Source organism: Erinaceus europaeus, chromosome 12 (genome assembly GCF_950295315.1).
Source record: "Erinaceus europaeus chromosome 12, mEriEur2.1, whole genome shotgun sequence".
In the NCBI taxonomy this organism is placed as follows: domain Eukaryota; kingdom Metazoa; phylum Chordata; class Mammalia; order Eulipotyphla; family Erinaceidae; genus Erinaceus; species Erinaceus europaeus.
In genome coordinates, this window is record NC_080173.1 from 1273154 (window position 1) to 1286598 (window position 13445).

The 13445-nt window shown below is 62.1% G+C and overlaps 1 protein-coding gene across 8 annotated transcripts in view; it reads right to left on the reverse strand.

Annotated features, from left to right (window-relative positions):
* Nucleotides 1-8607: 8607 nt before the first annotated feature.
* The window catches only part of MARCHF10 (membrane associated ring-CH-type finger 10), an 88568-nt gene continuing 83730 nt past the window's right edge, over nucleotides 8608-13445 (reverse strand). For all 8 annotated transcript variants that reach the window (XR_009552880.1, XM_060202521.1, XM_060202524.1 and 5 more), the window contains 2 exons: nucleotides 9756-9798; nucleotides 8608-8966 (listed from right to left, as the gene is read on the reverse strand). Coding sequence is in view for 7 of the 8 variants with exons in the window: in XM_060202521.1 (XP_060058504.1) it covers nucleotides 8941-8966; nucleotides 9756-9798 (69 nt within the window). In the remaining variant the exon portion in view is untranslated. The remainder of the gene's footprint in view (nucleotides 8967-9755; nucleotides 9799-13445) is intronic.

A 13445-nucleotide genomic window follows, 5' to 3' on the forward strand; every position in this document is an offset into this window, starting at 1 on the left:
TCACTGGGCTCAGTGCCCCCAGCCAGTGCCTACACGCAGCTGCTCCAGCCAGTGCCCACACAGCTGCTCCAGGTGATCACTGGGCTCAGTGCCTGGACAAAGATCCCTCTGCTCCTGTGGCCATCTTTTTTCCATTGTTGTTGCTGTTAATGTTACTGTTGTTGCTGTTAATGTTACTGTTGTTGCTGTTCGTTGTTGGATAGGACAGAGAGAAATGGAGAGAGGAGGAGGAGACAGAAAGGGGGAGAGAAAGACAGACACCTGCAGACCTGCTTCACCGCCTGTGAGGCGACTCCCCTGTAGGTGGGGCACCGGGGGCTGGAACCAGGATCCTTAAGCCGGTCCTTGTGCTTTATACTATGTGCACTTAACCTGCTTGACTACTATTTTTTTCTTTTTTATGGGACAGAGAGAAACTGAAAGGTCAGGGGAGATAGAAAGAGAAACAGACACCAGGAGCCGGGCAGTGGCTTACCCAGTTAAGTGCACATAGTAATAAGCGCAAGGACCTGCACAAAGGATCTGGGTTTGAGTCCCCAGTCCCCACCTGCATGAGGGACACTTCACAAGTAGTGAAGCTGGTCTACAGGTGTCTCTCTGTCTCTCTCCCTTTCTATCTCCCTTCCCCCCTTTACTTTCTCTCTGTCCTGTCCAATAAAATGGGGGGGGGGAGGCTGCCAGGAGCAGTGGACTCAGAGTGCCACTGGACCAAGCCCCATCGATAGCCCTGGAGGCAGAAAAAAAGAGGGAGAAAGAGAAAGAGGACACCTGCAGACCTGCTTTACCACTCATGGAGTCTATCCCCTGCAGGTGGGGAGCGGAGGCTTGAACTCGGGTCCTTGCGAATGGGGGTCCTTGCGAATGGTGATAAGTGCACGTAACCGGGTGTGTCGCCACCCAGCCCCCCCCCCCCCCCGTTCCTGTTCTCGCTGGGCTGTGGCCCAGGTGGGAGCTTCTAAGGCAGTGGTCACACCTGCCATTGGCCCGAGAAAATGCACGGGGTTGAGGGAGGGCCCAGCAGGTGAGCTTGGGTCCTGAATCCATCAGGGTGGGGGAGGTCTCTCCACTTGGCCTTTGCAGTCTGATTTCTACTTTTCTGAACAGTCACATGATTCAATATCTAACTACTATGAGAAGACACGTCAAGAAGTCTCTCTCCCATGGGGCTAGGGCCAGGTGGCGGCGCACCTGGCTGAGCGAGCTCACGTTACAACGTGTAAGGACCCAGGTTCAAGTCTCCAGTCCCCACCAGCAGGGGGAAAGCTACATGAATGGTGAAGCAGTGCTACAGGTGTCTGTCTGCCTCTCTACCTCTCTGTCTCTTGCCCATGACTTCTAGCTGTCTCTATCCAATAAATAAAGATGATACAGGGAGGGGTCGAGAGGTAGCGCAGCAGGTTAAGCGCACGTGGCGCAAAGTGCAAGGACCGGCATAAAGATCCTGGTTCAAGTCTCCGCCTCCCCACCCGCAGGGGAGTCACTTCACAGGCGGTGAAGCAGATCTGTGTCTTTCTCTCCCCCTCTTTGTCTTTCCCTCCTCTCTCCATTTCTCTCTGTCCTATCCAACAGCAATGACAACAATAATAAAGACAACAACAAGGGCAACAAAAATGGGAAAAATGGCCTCCAGGAGCAGTGGATTCATAGTGAAGGTACTGAGCCTCAGCGATAACCCTGGAGGCAAAACAAACAAACAAAAATACAGGGGTCAGACAGTAGCACACCGGGTTAAGCGCACATCGTACAAAGCGCAAGGACGCTCACAGAATCCTGGTTTAAACTCCCAGCAAGCGGTGAAGCAGGACTGCAGGTGTCTCTCTGTCTCTCTCCCTGTCTCCTCCTCCCCTTTCAGTTTCTCTCTGTCCTATCCAATAAGATGGGGGTAAAACGTCTCCAGGAGACTTTTTCAATAGATAAATAAGAGTGAAGTCTGTCTCCCCTGCCCCATGCAGCCTGTTCTGGCCCCCTGGGAATAGCCACTATGGTCACCGCTCTGTGCTCTTTCCCCGTGTTTGTGGCCCAGCTGGCCTGAGGCGTGTGGATCTGCGCGTGCTGTGGGCCACTGCCGCGGGAGGAAGAGCACTCCAGAGACTGACTTGTGGGCTGGACGGGAGTGCACCTGGTTAAGTGCACATAAGACTAAGCACAAAGGCCCAGGTTCGAGCCCCCGGCTCCCCACCTGCAGGGAGATGTTTCAAAATGGTGGAGCAGGCCTGCTGGTGTCTCTGCCTCTCTCCTCGCATGTCCCCTCCCCTCTCAGTTTCTTTCTGTCCTACCCAATAAAGTGGAAAAGAAATGGCCTCCAGGAGCAGCAGATTCGTAGTGCTGGCACCAAGCCCCAGCCATAGCCTTGGAGGAAAAATAAAAAGATTTTGGCTTGAGAGACCAGCTGGTAGGACACCTGGTTGAGCGCACACATCACAGGCACACGGACCTGCGTTCAGGCCTCTGGTCCCCACCTGCAGGGGGGAAGCTTCATGAGTGGTGAAGCAGAGCTGCAGGTCTCTCCCTCTCCCTCTCTCCTTCCCTCTCTCTCCTGCCCCCTCTCTCTCCTACCCTCTCTCTCCCTCCTCTCCCTCCCTCCCTCTCCCTCTCCCCCTCCTTCTCTCCCTCTCTCCCTCCTCTCTCTCCGTCTCCCACCCTCTCTCCCTCTCCTTCCCTCTCTCCCCCCCTCTCCCTCTCCCTCCCTCTCTCCCTCTCCCCCTCTCTCTCCCTCTCTCTCCCTCTCTCTCCCTCTCCTACCCTCTTTCCCTCCCTTTCTCCCTCCCTCTCTCCCCCCTCTTTCTCCCTCTCCGACCCTCTCTCCCTCCCTCTCTCCCTGTCTCTCCCTCCCTCTCTCCCCCTCCCTCTTCCTCCCTCTCTCCCACCCTCTCTCCCTTCCTCTCTCTCCCACCCTCTCTCCCTTCCTCTCTCTCCCACCCTCTCTCCCTTCCTCTCTCTCTCTCCCCCTCCCTCTCTCTCCCTCTCTCCCACCCTCTCTCCCTTCCTCTCTCTCTCTCCCTCTCTCTCTCTCTGCCTCCAGGGTTATTGCTGGGGGTTGTTGCTGGCACTACAGACCCACTGCTCCTGGCAGCCATTTCCCCCATTTTATTGGCTAGGACAGAGAGAAATTGAGAGGGGAGGGGAGAGAGAGAGAGGCGGCTGCAGCCTTGCTTCGCCACTTGTGAAGTGACCCCCCTGCAGGTGGGGAGCTGGGGGCTTGACCCCAGATCCTGGTGCTTATACTATGCGCCTGGCTCCCTCTCTCTGTCTCCCTCTTCCCTCTCAGTTTCTCTGCCTTTCTCCAAACCAACATTGAAAAGTGATTTTAAAAGATGTGGCCTGACAGCAGAGTGAATGGGGGGCATTAACAAAGGCCAGGGGCCCTGAGCCCCATGTGGGAAACGCTTGTCTGCTGTGCGGAGGCCGGGCCCCTGCCCCAGCCCCCTGACCAGTGGCGGCTTTCACTGTGGAGAGAGGGGCGCTCCCTCGGGCCTAAGCCAGCCCAGGCTCTGGCTCTGCTGCGTGATTAGCCGGCCTTACCTTGGAGCGACCTGCACTCCAAGCTTGGAAGGGCTCCGGTGTGAGTGAGACGCCCTCCCCCTGCCCCTGCCCCTGCCCCTGCCCCTGCCCCTGCCCCTACTGCTGCCCCTGCCCCTGCCGCTGTCCCTGCCCCTGCCCCTGCCCCTACTGCTGCCCCTGCCCCTGCCGCTGTCCCTGCCCCTGCCCCTACTGCTGCCCCTGCCCCTGCCCCTGCCACTGCCCCTGCCACTGCCCCTACTGCTGCCCCTGCCCCTGCCGCTGTCCCTGCCCCTGCCACTGCCCCTGCCCCTGCCACTGCCCCTGTCCCTACCACTGCCCCTGCCTCTGCCCCTGCCCCTGCAGCTGCCCCTGTCCCTGCCCCTGTCCCTGCCGCTGTCCCTGCAGCTGCCCCTGCCACTGCCCCTGCCCCTACCGCTGCCCCTGCCCCTGCCCCTGCCACTGTCCCTACCCCGGCCCCTGCCCCTGCCCCTGCCACTGTCCCTGCCGCTGTCCCTGCCCCTGCTGCTGTCCCTGCCACTGTCCCTGCCCCTGCCGCTGCCCCTGCTGCTGCCCCTGCCGCTGCCCCTGCCGCTGTCCCTGCCCCTGCTGCTGTCCCTGCCGCTGTCCCTGCCCCTGTCCCTGCCGCTGTCCCTGCCACTGCCCCTACTGCTGCCCCTGCCCCTGCCGCTGTCCCTGCCCCTGCCACTGCCCCTGCCCCTGCCCCTGCCACTGCCCCTGTCCCTACCACTGCCCCTGCCTCTGCCCCTGCCCCTGCAGCTGCCCCTGTCCCTGCCCCTGTCCCTGCCGCTGTCCCTGCAGCTGCCCCTGCCACTGCCCCTGCCCCTACCGCTGCCCCTGCCCCTGCCCCTGCCACTGTCCCTACCCCGGCCCCTGCCCCTGCCACTGTCCCTGCCGCTGTCCCTGCCCCTGCTGCTGTCCCTGCCACTGTCCCTGCCCCTGCCGCTGCCCCTGCTGCTGCCCCTGCCGCTGCCCCTGCCGCTGTCCCTGCCCCTGCTGCTGTCCCTGCCGCTGTCCCTGCCCCTGTCCCTGCCGCTGTCCCTGCCACTGCCCCTACTGCTGCCCCTGCCCCTGCCGCTGTCCCTGCCCCTGCCACTGCCCCTGCCCCTGCCCCTGCCACTGCCCCTGTCCCTACCACTGCCCCTGCCTCTGCCCCTGCCCCTGCAGCTGCCCCTGTCCCTGCCCCTGTCCCTGCCGCTGTCCCTGCAGCTGCCCCTGCCACTGCCCCTGCCCCTACCGCTGCCCCTGCCCCTGCCCCTGCCACTGTCCCTACCCCTGCCCCTGCCCCTGCCCCTGCCACTGTCCCTGCTGCTGTCCCTGCCCCTGCTGCTGTCCCTGCCACTGTCCCTGCCCCTGCCGCTGCCCCTGCTGCTGCCCCTGCCGCTGCCCCTGCCGCTGTCCCTGCCCCTGCTGCTGTCCCTGCCGCTGTTCCTGCCCCTGCCCCTGTCCCTGCCGCTGTCCCTGCCCCTGCTGCTGTCCCTGCCGCTGTCCCTGCCCCTGCCGCTGCCCCTGCCGCTGCCCCTGCCTCTGTCCCTGCCCCTGCCCCTGCTGCTGTCCCTGCCCCTGCCGCTGCCCCTGCCCCTGCCACTGTCCCTGCCGCTGTCCCTGCCCCTGCTGCTGTCCCTGCCGCTGTCCCTGCCCCTGCCGCTGCCACTGCCCCTGCCGCTGTCCCTGCCCCTGCCCCTGCCCCTGCCGCTGTCCCTGCCCCTGCCGCTGCCCCTGCCACTGTCCCTGCCGCTGTCCCTGCCCCTGCCGCTGCCCCTGCCCCTGCCGCTGTCCCTGCCCCTGCCACTGTCCCTGCCCCTGCCGCTGTCCCTGCCCCTGCCGCTGTCCCTGCCCCTGCCACTGCCCTTGCCCCTGCCCCTGCTGCTGCCCCTGCCGCTGCCGCTGTCCCTGCCCCTGCCGCTGCCGCTGCCGCTGTCCCTGCCCCTGCCGCTGCCCCTGCCCCTGCCGCTGCCCCTGCCGCTGCCCCTGCCGCTGCCCCTGCCGCTTCCCCCGCCCCTGCCACTGTCCCTGCAGCTGCCCCTGCCACTGCCCCTGCCCCTACCGCTGCCCCTGCCCCTGCCACTGTCCCTACCCCGGCCCCTGCCCCTGCCCCTGCCACTGTCCCTGCCGCTGTCCCTGCCCCTGCTGCTGTCCCTGCCACTGTCCCTGCCCCTGCCGCTGCCCCTGCTGCTGCCCCTGCCGCTGCCCCTGCCGCTGTCCCTGCCCCTGCTGCTGTCCCTGCCGCTGTCCCTGCCCCTGTCCCTGCCGCTGTCCCTGCCACTGCCCCTACTGCTGCCCCTGCCCCTGCCCCTGCCGCTGTCCCTGCCCCTGCCCCTGCCCCTGCCACTGTCCCTGCCGCTGTCCCTGCCCCTGCTGCTGTCCCTGCCCCTGCCGCTGCCACTGCCCCTGCCGCTGTCCCTGCCCCTGCCCCTGCCGCTGTCCCTGCCCCTGCCGCTGCCCCTGCCCCTGCCGCTGCCCCTGCCTCTGTCCCTGCCCCTGCTCCTGCCGCTGTCCCTGCCCCTGCCGCTGCCCCTGCCACTGTCCCTGCCGCTGTCCCTGCCGCTGTCCCTGCCCCTGCCGCTGCCCCTGCCCCTGCCCCTGCCGCTGCCCCTGCCCCTGCCCCTGCCCCTGTCACTGCCTTTGCCGCTGCCCCTGCCTCAGAGAGGTTTGCAGCAAGTTGCAGGGAGGCACCGATCGGCCCCCACCTGCCCGACCTGCCTCCGACCCCTGTCCTGGGAGGGGGGACACGTGCCCAGTGCCGTCTGGGGCAGATGCTGGTGGGCTCCCAGGACTCCGGCTTCCTCCCAGATGCTCTTGCCTTGCTAGAGCCCTGCACGCCCTCTCCCTAGCGAGCAGTCAGTTCTCCGGAACCTCGGGCTTTCCCCACGCTCAGCCTCCTTCTTTGAGGTCTCCCCCCCTCTGCTGGTGCTGGGGCAGGAGGGAGGCTCTGGCTCCAGGACTGTCCAGTCTGAAGAGAGTGGTCCAGCCTCCTTTAGCACATTTTATTTATTTATTTATTTATTTATTTTTTACCAGAGCACTGCTCAGCTCTGGCTCATGTTGGTGCGGGGGGTGAACCTGGGACTTTGTGCATAACCATTATGCTATCTACCCCTGCCCTCTTTTTTTTTTTTTAATGCTACTAGGGTTATCACTGGGCCTCAGTGCTGACTACTCACTGCTCACAAGTGCCCCATTTTGTTTGATAGAATAGAGAGAAGGGAGAAATAAGGGGGAGAAAAAGCGATACCTGCAGACCTGCTCCATCGTTCATGAAGCGTCTCCCCACCAGGTGAGGACTGGGGCTCAAGCCTGAGTGCATGGTGGCGTCTGCACCCAGCCAAGTGCGCCTCCACCTGGCCCCTTCTCCACTCTCGTCACGCTGAGCCCCGGCCCTCCTGGCTGTGCCATCTTTGCAGTGTGCATGCCTGAGACCAAGCTTAGTGGATCTGGACAGAGTGGACTGTGACTGTGTGCCAGGCGCCAGTACAGCCAGGCGGCCAGCCGGGTGTCCCGTGCTGGCTCACAGGACAGGCCTTTTCACTGCCTCTCCTCAGCAAGAGACGGCTTTCTCCCCAGAGTGCTGGCTGAGCTGGCTGGCCCAGTGGGCAGCACTGTGGCTGCAGGGATAAGGAGCTGGCCAGCCACACCACAGGGCTCTGCTGACACACACGGCCGCCTCAGCCCCGCCGGGCCAGCATGGAGGGCTTGGGTCACTGCAGGGACAAAGGCCTGCATCTTGAGGGAGGACTCCAGGAAAGGCAGGCAGGAAGAGTGAGGAAAGGGGAGGAGGAGGGCCTTTCGGGGGAGCAGCCTGAGGTACAAGTGCCCGACACTTGGGCTGCTCTGCTTGTCTTTATCCGTGGGCCAGCCTGCCAGGAGGCCTGGGAGAAGGCCAGCTCAGCTTGACCTCTGGTAGACCAGCACCTCCTGAGCCGCAGATCTCAATTCTCCTTTGTCCAGAGAAGCAGGCGGGATGCCAGCACCGGAGGGAGGAGGAGCGGAGCCCCTTGGCTGGGATGTGTTCCTGGCAGTGAGCACAAGGAAGTGACTGTCCCATTCAGCTCTGCACAGCCTGAGCTTGCAGCCACGGGGAAGCCGGCAGTTAAGGTTTCCTGCCCTCTGTTCCTCCTTTGAGGGCCGGGCCTCCTGATTCTGAGGTCTTAGGGAGTGTCCCAGGATCTGGCCCTTGGGCCCTGAATGTCCCTGCAGCTCTGCCCTCCGTGCCCTGCTGGCTGTCTCTGGAACATGGGGAGTGATGGAAATGGGTGGGAATGGGTGGTCTCTCCCATTTCCTGGGGCTAGGAGCATTCAGGACACACCTCAGAGAGCTGCTCCTGCATGATACCCGTCCCGGGCCCAGGGCTCAGTATGTCTGCCAGGTGGACCCTTCAGACGGCCTGTCACAAGTCAACTCACATTCCCTTCTCACACCAGGAGGGCGGCGCTGTTGGCCCCTTTAAAGAGGAAGTTGTGGAGGCGCGGTGGAAGCCAGCTTGCCATGCCCCTCCCCTGCCGCAGTTGGGACATAGGGCTCAGAGAGCAGCCCTGCAGCCCTGTCTCTGCACTTGGGACCTGTCTGAGCCCAGTCTGCAGAGAGCTTCCAGAGCTTGTGCTGGATGTCAGGGCCGAGAACGGCCCCTCCCTAGGGTACTCCTCAACTTCTCTGCCTGAGGCACGGGGGCCTGGCGTCTGGGTGGCCAGGATACGGGCTGAGACCACACGTCGGATGTCTGTCGTGTCTCAGACGGTTGTGAACAGTTGAATGCTCTCTCTTGCTGTCCTCTGGGTCCTGCCTCCTCTTTAGCCTGACCCCCTGTTCCTGACCGACTTGTTGTCTCTTTAAATTTAAGATGGAGGCAGAGAGGGAGAAAGACACAGAGGCAGAAAGAGGACCCCACACCCTGTCCCGCGGGTGCTGCCCTGTGGCGGAATGCATGGTCAAGTCTGTGCCCACTGGCTGTGCCGTCCCCGGCGCCCACCTGTGCAGCTGAGGAGGCTGGGACTGTGGCAGTGGTCACGGCCAAGAGGTGGGGCTGTCAGCCCCATCCCCACAAAGGCCCAGGCCTTTGTTCAGCAAGACTGAAGCAAAGCAGACAGAGCTGGGTGAGTAAAGTCAATTTACTGAACGTAAGACACGAGTCTACATGGTGGCGTGAGGCCCCAGTGGGCGCCCGGCACAAGGGGCCACGGGTCGGGCCAGCAGGGCTGCCATCTCCTTGGGCTCTGGGCTGAGAGGCGGCACAGAGCAGCCTGGCAGGCAAGGCCGTCACCAGCCCTCAGTGCTCAAGCCGGACCCAAGAGGAGGGCAGCACAAGTTGACAGTGGGACTGTGAACACACTGGCTTCAGTTTCAGTAAAGAGGAGGGAAGGACGCTTGGGGACACAGGAAGGGTGAGTGCAGGGAGAGGTCTCTCCACCAAGCTCCCGCAGCCTTTAATTCTCCTCTCCCAGCTCGGAATCTGCAAAGCAAGCAAAAGGCTTAGGCAGCAGTCCAGTGAGCAGCAGGGTCTGCCATGGAGGGTCCTGGCCACGTCACAGCCCCTCCTACCCCTCCCCAGGGGCAGCAGCAAGTCCCCACCCCTGCAGCATTGCCTGGGGACAGTGTGGGGACCTGCAGGCTGCTCCCCTGGGCTCCCAGCAGACGACAGCCACAGTAACTCCCGCTGTGCCTTCCCTAGGAAGGGCAGAAGTGGCCCAGCTTCCAGAGAAACCTTCGAGAGATCAAGTGACTAGAGGCGGAGGGTTATGTGACAGGAGGGGCAGTCAGGCAGGGGTCTGAGTGGAGGGGGCCTGGGGGCTCTTTATTTTTAGATGGAAGAAACGCCTGAGATCATGTCTGTTGGGGGATGGAACGCGATGCAACAAGAACAGCAGCAACAAGGGCAACAAAGTGGGGAGAATGGCCTCCAGGAGCAGTGGGTTCCTAGCGCAGACGCCAAGCCGGCGATAACCCTGGAGGCAAAGAAAGGAAGAAAGGAAAAAGAGGAGAACAAAGCAGCCTCACTCTGCAAGCTGCGGGGTGCCAGCTGCACCCTCCCTCTGCCCACCCCTTTCCACTCCCAGGATGAACTCAGGTTCTTATCTGCCCTGCACGCCTCGCCTCCTGGCTGTGCCTGCAGCTAGTTTCATGGGCTTCGGGAGGCTCTTTATGCCCCGGGGGTGGCCCCTCCTTTCTTCCACACTTGGGCTCAGCACAGTGACAGAGAAAGAGTCAGTAAGCAGGAGGGCAGGGCCATCCCCAAACCTACTCTCATTGTCTTCCGGCCTGGGTTGTGGGTGATTTCTTGACAGCTGTGAGAAGGAAGACAATGAGAAATGAGTCGTTTCCCAGAGCAACTGTGCTACAGACAGACAGACGGACAGACAGACCGGCAGCAGTGGCCCGGGTACCTTCACCACTCGGGGCTGCCAAATCTACGGGCTGAGCAGACCTGCCGCTTGCAGCGTCCATCTGACCTACGGCCAGTCAGCACAGCTGGGGGTGCAGGGCAGTGCTGGCAGGCCGCTCGCCTCGCCTCCGGCTTCTCAACAATCGTGCCATTCTCTGTGCGGCGGGAGGCAGCAGGCCCACGAGGCTCTGGGCTTTGTTCTGACTTCATGGCATTTTTCACCACAAAGAGAGAGACTTGTGTGCCCCGTAGGAGCCCATTGTGCCAGGCTGTGGGGCTGCGGAGGGAGAGCCGGTGCCTCTCCCCGGGCAGAGGGGGCTCTGTGACTGGGGGACGAGGCTAGAGGCCTGGACACCATTACTGTGACCACTGGCTGGCCACTGTGGGGCCACTGTGAGGCCTGGGTCCCTTTCCATGGGGAGCGGGCGGGGTGCCAGGGGCCTGTCACACACAGGCCAGGAGAAGGGAGCCCCTGGTTACCAGACGACCGCCTCCGTTTCCTTGGGGCTGCCGGGATGCCTGTCCAGCCGCTACCCTGTGCCAGGTGGCTGTGCGCCTCGCCACTTCCCATATCCCACCAGGAGACCCCTTGCTGGTGAGGAGGGAAGTTCTCCCAATTGTGGGTCCAGCCTGCGGCCAGAAGTGTTTGGTCTCACTGAGGGAGGCCCAAGAAAGCCCATGCGTCCTCACACATTGGAGGGAGCGGTTTTTAAATTTTTTTCATTGATTTAATGAGAGATACAGAGAGACAGAGGTACAGACAGACCAGAGCACTGCTTAGCTGGGACCTTCGGTGCCTGAGGCATGGGACCCATTTGCTTAGCCTTTATGCTGTCTCCTCAGCCCAAGAGCCCGTGTGAGAGCAACTTTGAGAGCTCACCCTTCTCCCCAGCTTCACACAGGTGAAGTGTTCGCATGGTGTGCCATGACAGGCAGCAGGTCCAAGGACTCGCTCCCCAAGAGCCGAGCTACACACACACGCACGTGCACACACACGCACGCACACGCACACACACACATGGACACGCACACGCATATGCACACACATGCCTGCCCTGCCAGGCGGAAAGGTCTGGAGTGCCCTTGCAGAGCTGCACACACACACACACACACACACATGCACACACACACGCACATGCACGCACACGCACGCACTCGCCTGCCCTGCCAGGTGGAAAGGTCTGGAGTGCCCTTGCAGAGCTGCACACAAAACCCTTGCCATCCGATCCCTGCCTGACTCCAGGCTCACTTCCCGCCAGCCCGCCACTCTCAGCTCCCTGACTACCCACACAGGCAAGTCTCTTCATGCCTCTGGGCCACGTCCCTGTGCAACATGACTGGCCCTCACCCTCCTCACACCCTGGTCCCTCTGCTAAACTCCTTGAGCTACTTAAGCACCACCTAAGCTGCTCTTGCAATAGGTGAGAGCCCGGCCGCTAGGCTTCCAGGGCCGTGGAGACTGCAGCTTCATGGAACTGAGAAGCGAGGCGTCTGAGACACTGTCCCGAGCACCCCACCTGCAGACTGTCCTGGGGCGGGGAGGCCGGAGGCTCCCAGGGTCACCCAGCCCTGGTCTGTGCACCTTCACATCGGGCTTGGCCTTCCTTGCCGACAGCAAGCGCCTTCCGGAACTCTCCACTGCGCACCTGTTCTCCCTCCAGATGCTGCATCCCATCCCTGCGGGCAGATCCTTGATCACCTTGCTCCTTCAGGGTCCCACCTCAGCTGGAGAGCATTCCTTTTCCCAGAGTACCATTCCCTCCACAAATCTGTACTATCACTTTCTCCAAAACAGAACTTGGAAGAAGCAAGTCTGCGTTCATGCGTTCACTGTTTGAGCATCACAAGAAGTCCCCATCCACTGTGAGCTAGGCACTTTCTGGGTACTGGACATAAAGCAGGGCCCCAGCTGGGAGTGAGCCCCGCTACCAGGCCACACCCCTGCTTGGCAGATAATCTGTACACTGCAGGTGTGTCAAGAATTCTTTTTTTTTTTTTTTTTGCCGCCAGAGTTGTTGCTGGGGCTCCATACAAATCTACTGCTCCTGGCAGCCATTTCCCCCCTCTTTGTTGTCCTTGTTGCTTTATCGTTGTTGTGGTTATTATTATTGCTGTCATCGATGTCATTGTTGTTGGATAGGACAGAGAGAAATGGAGAGAAAAGGGGGAGACAGAGAGGGGAAGAAAGACAGACACCTGTAGACCTGCTTCACTGCCTGTGAAGCGATTCCCCACCAGGCCACCACCAGGCCACACCCCCACCTGGCAGACAAGAAGCCCCTCCCCCATCAGGCCCCCCCCTCCTGGCAGACAAGAAGCCCCTCCCCCATCAGGCCCCCCCTCCTGGCAGACAAGAAGCCCCTCCCCCATCAGGCCCCCCCCTCCTGGCAGACAAGAAGCCCCTCCCCCATCAGGCCCCCCCCTCCTGGCAGACAAGAAGCCCCTCCCCCATCAGGCCCCCCCTCCTGGCAGACAAGAAGCCCCTCCCCCATCAGGCCCCCCCCTCCTGGCAGACAAGAAGCCCCTCCCCCATCAGGCCCCCCCTCCTGGCAGACAAGAAGCCCCTCCCCCATCAGGCCCCCCCTCCTGGCAGACAAGAAGCCCCTCCCCCATCAGGCCCCCCCCTCCTGGCAGACAAGAAGCCCCTCCCCCATCAGGCCCCCCCTCCTGGCAGACAAGAAGCCCCTCCCCCATCAGGCCCCCCCTCCTGGCAGACAAGAAGCCCCTCCCCCATCAGGCCCCCCCTCCTGGCAGACAAGAAGCCCCTCCCCCATCAGGCCCCCCCCTCCTGGCAGACAAGAAGCCCCTCCCCCATCAGGCCCCCCCCTCCTGGCAGACAAGAAGCCCCTCCCCCATCAGGCCCCCCCCTCCTGGCAGACTGTTCCATTTCTGTCCGTGCTCTTGCATGGGGCTGGAAATGGCCTGGGTGCCCAGCATCAGCGTGGAGGCGTGCAGAAGGCTGGGCTTTGCCTCCCCCCCACCCCCAGGGAAATAGCTGTTTTGTTTGTGGGTCTCACGCCAGGTGGAGGATCTTGTGTTATCTGCTTCACGTCGTTCCCCAAAGGAATCAGTGGGCCTGCTGGTTCCCTCGACCCACTGCCACTTCCCAGTTACTTCCTGGGCTTATCAGTATGAGAAGCTCATCTTCCAGCTCCATTCACATCTCCCCCTAGAAGGGGCGTCAGGCACGAAGTCTGGTAGCTGCTTGCTGGGCCCCCGGCCCAGCCCTTGAGTGAGCAGCGCAGGTTAAGGCCCTCGTCACCCGCTGGCCTAATGAGACACCTCCAAGAAGCCTTCTGGTGTGGAGGGGAAGAGCTTCGCAGCTCTCTAAAGGCTCCCCGCACAGGTGGAGTCTTTTCTCTTTTTGCCTCCAGGGTCATCACTAGGGCTCGGTGCAGGTGCTACAAATCCACTGCTCCTGGAGGCTATTTTCCCCATTTTATTGGATAGGACAGAAAGAAATTGAGAGAGGAGAGGAGATAGAGAGGGAGAGAGACAGAGAGACACCTGCTTCACCACTCATGAAGCGTCCCCTCTGCAGGTGGGAAG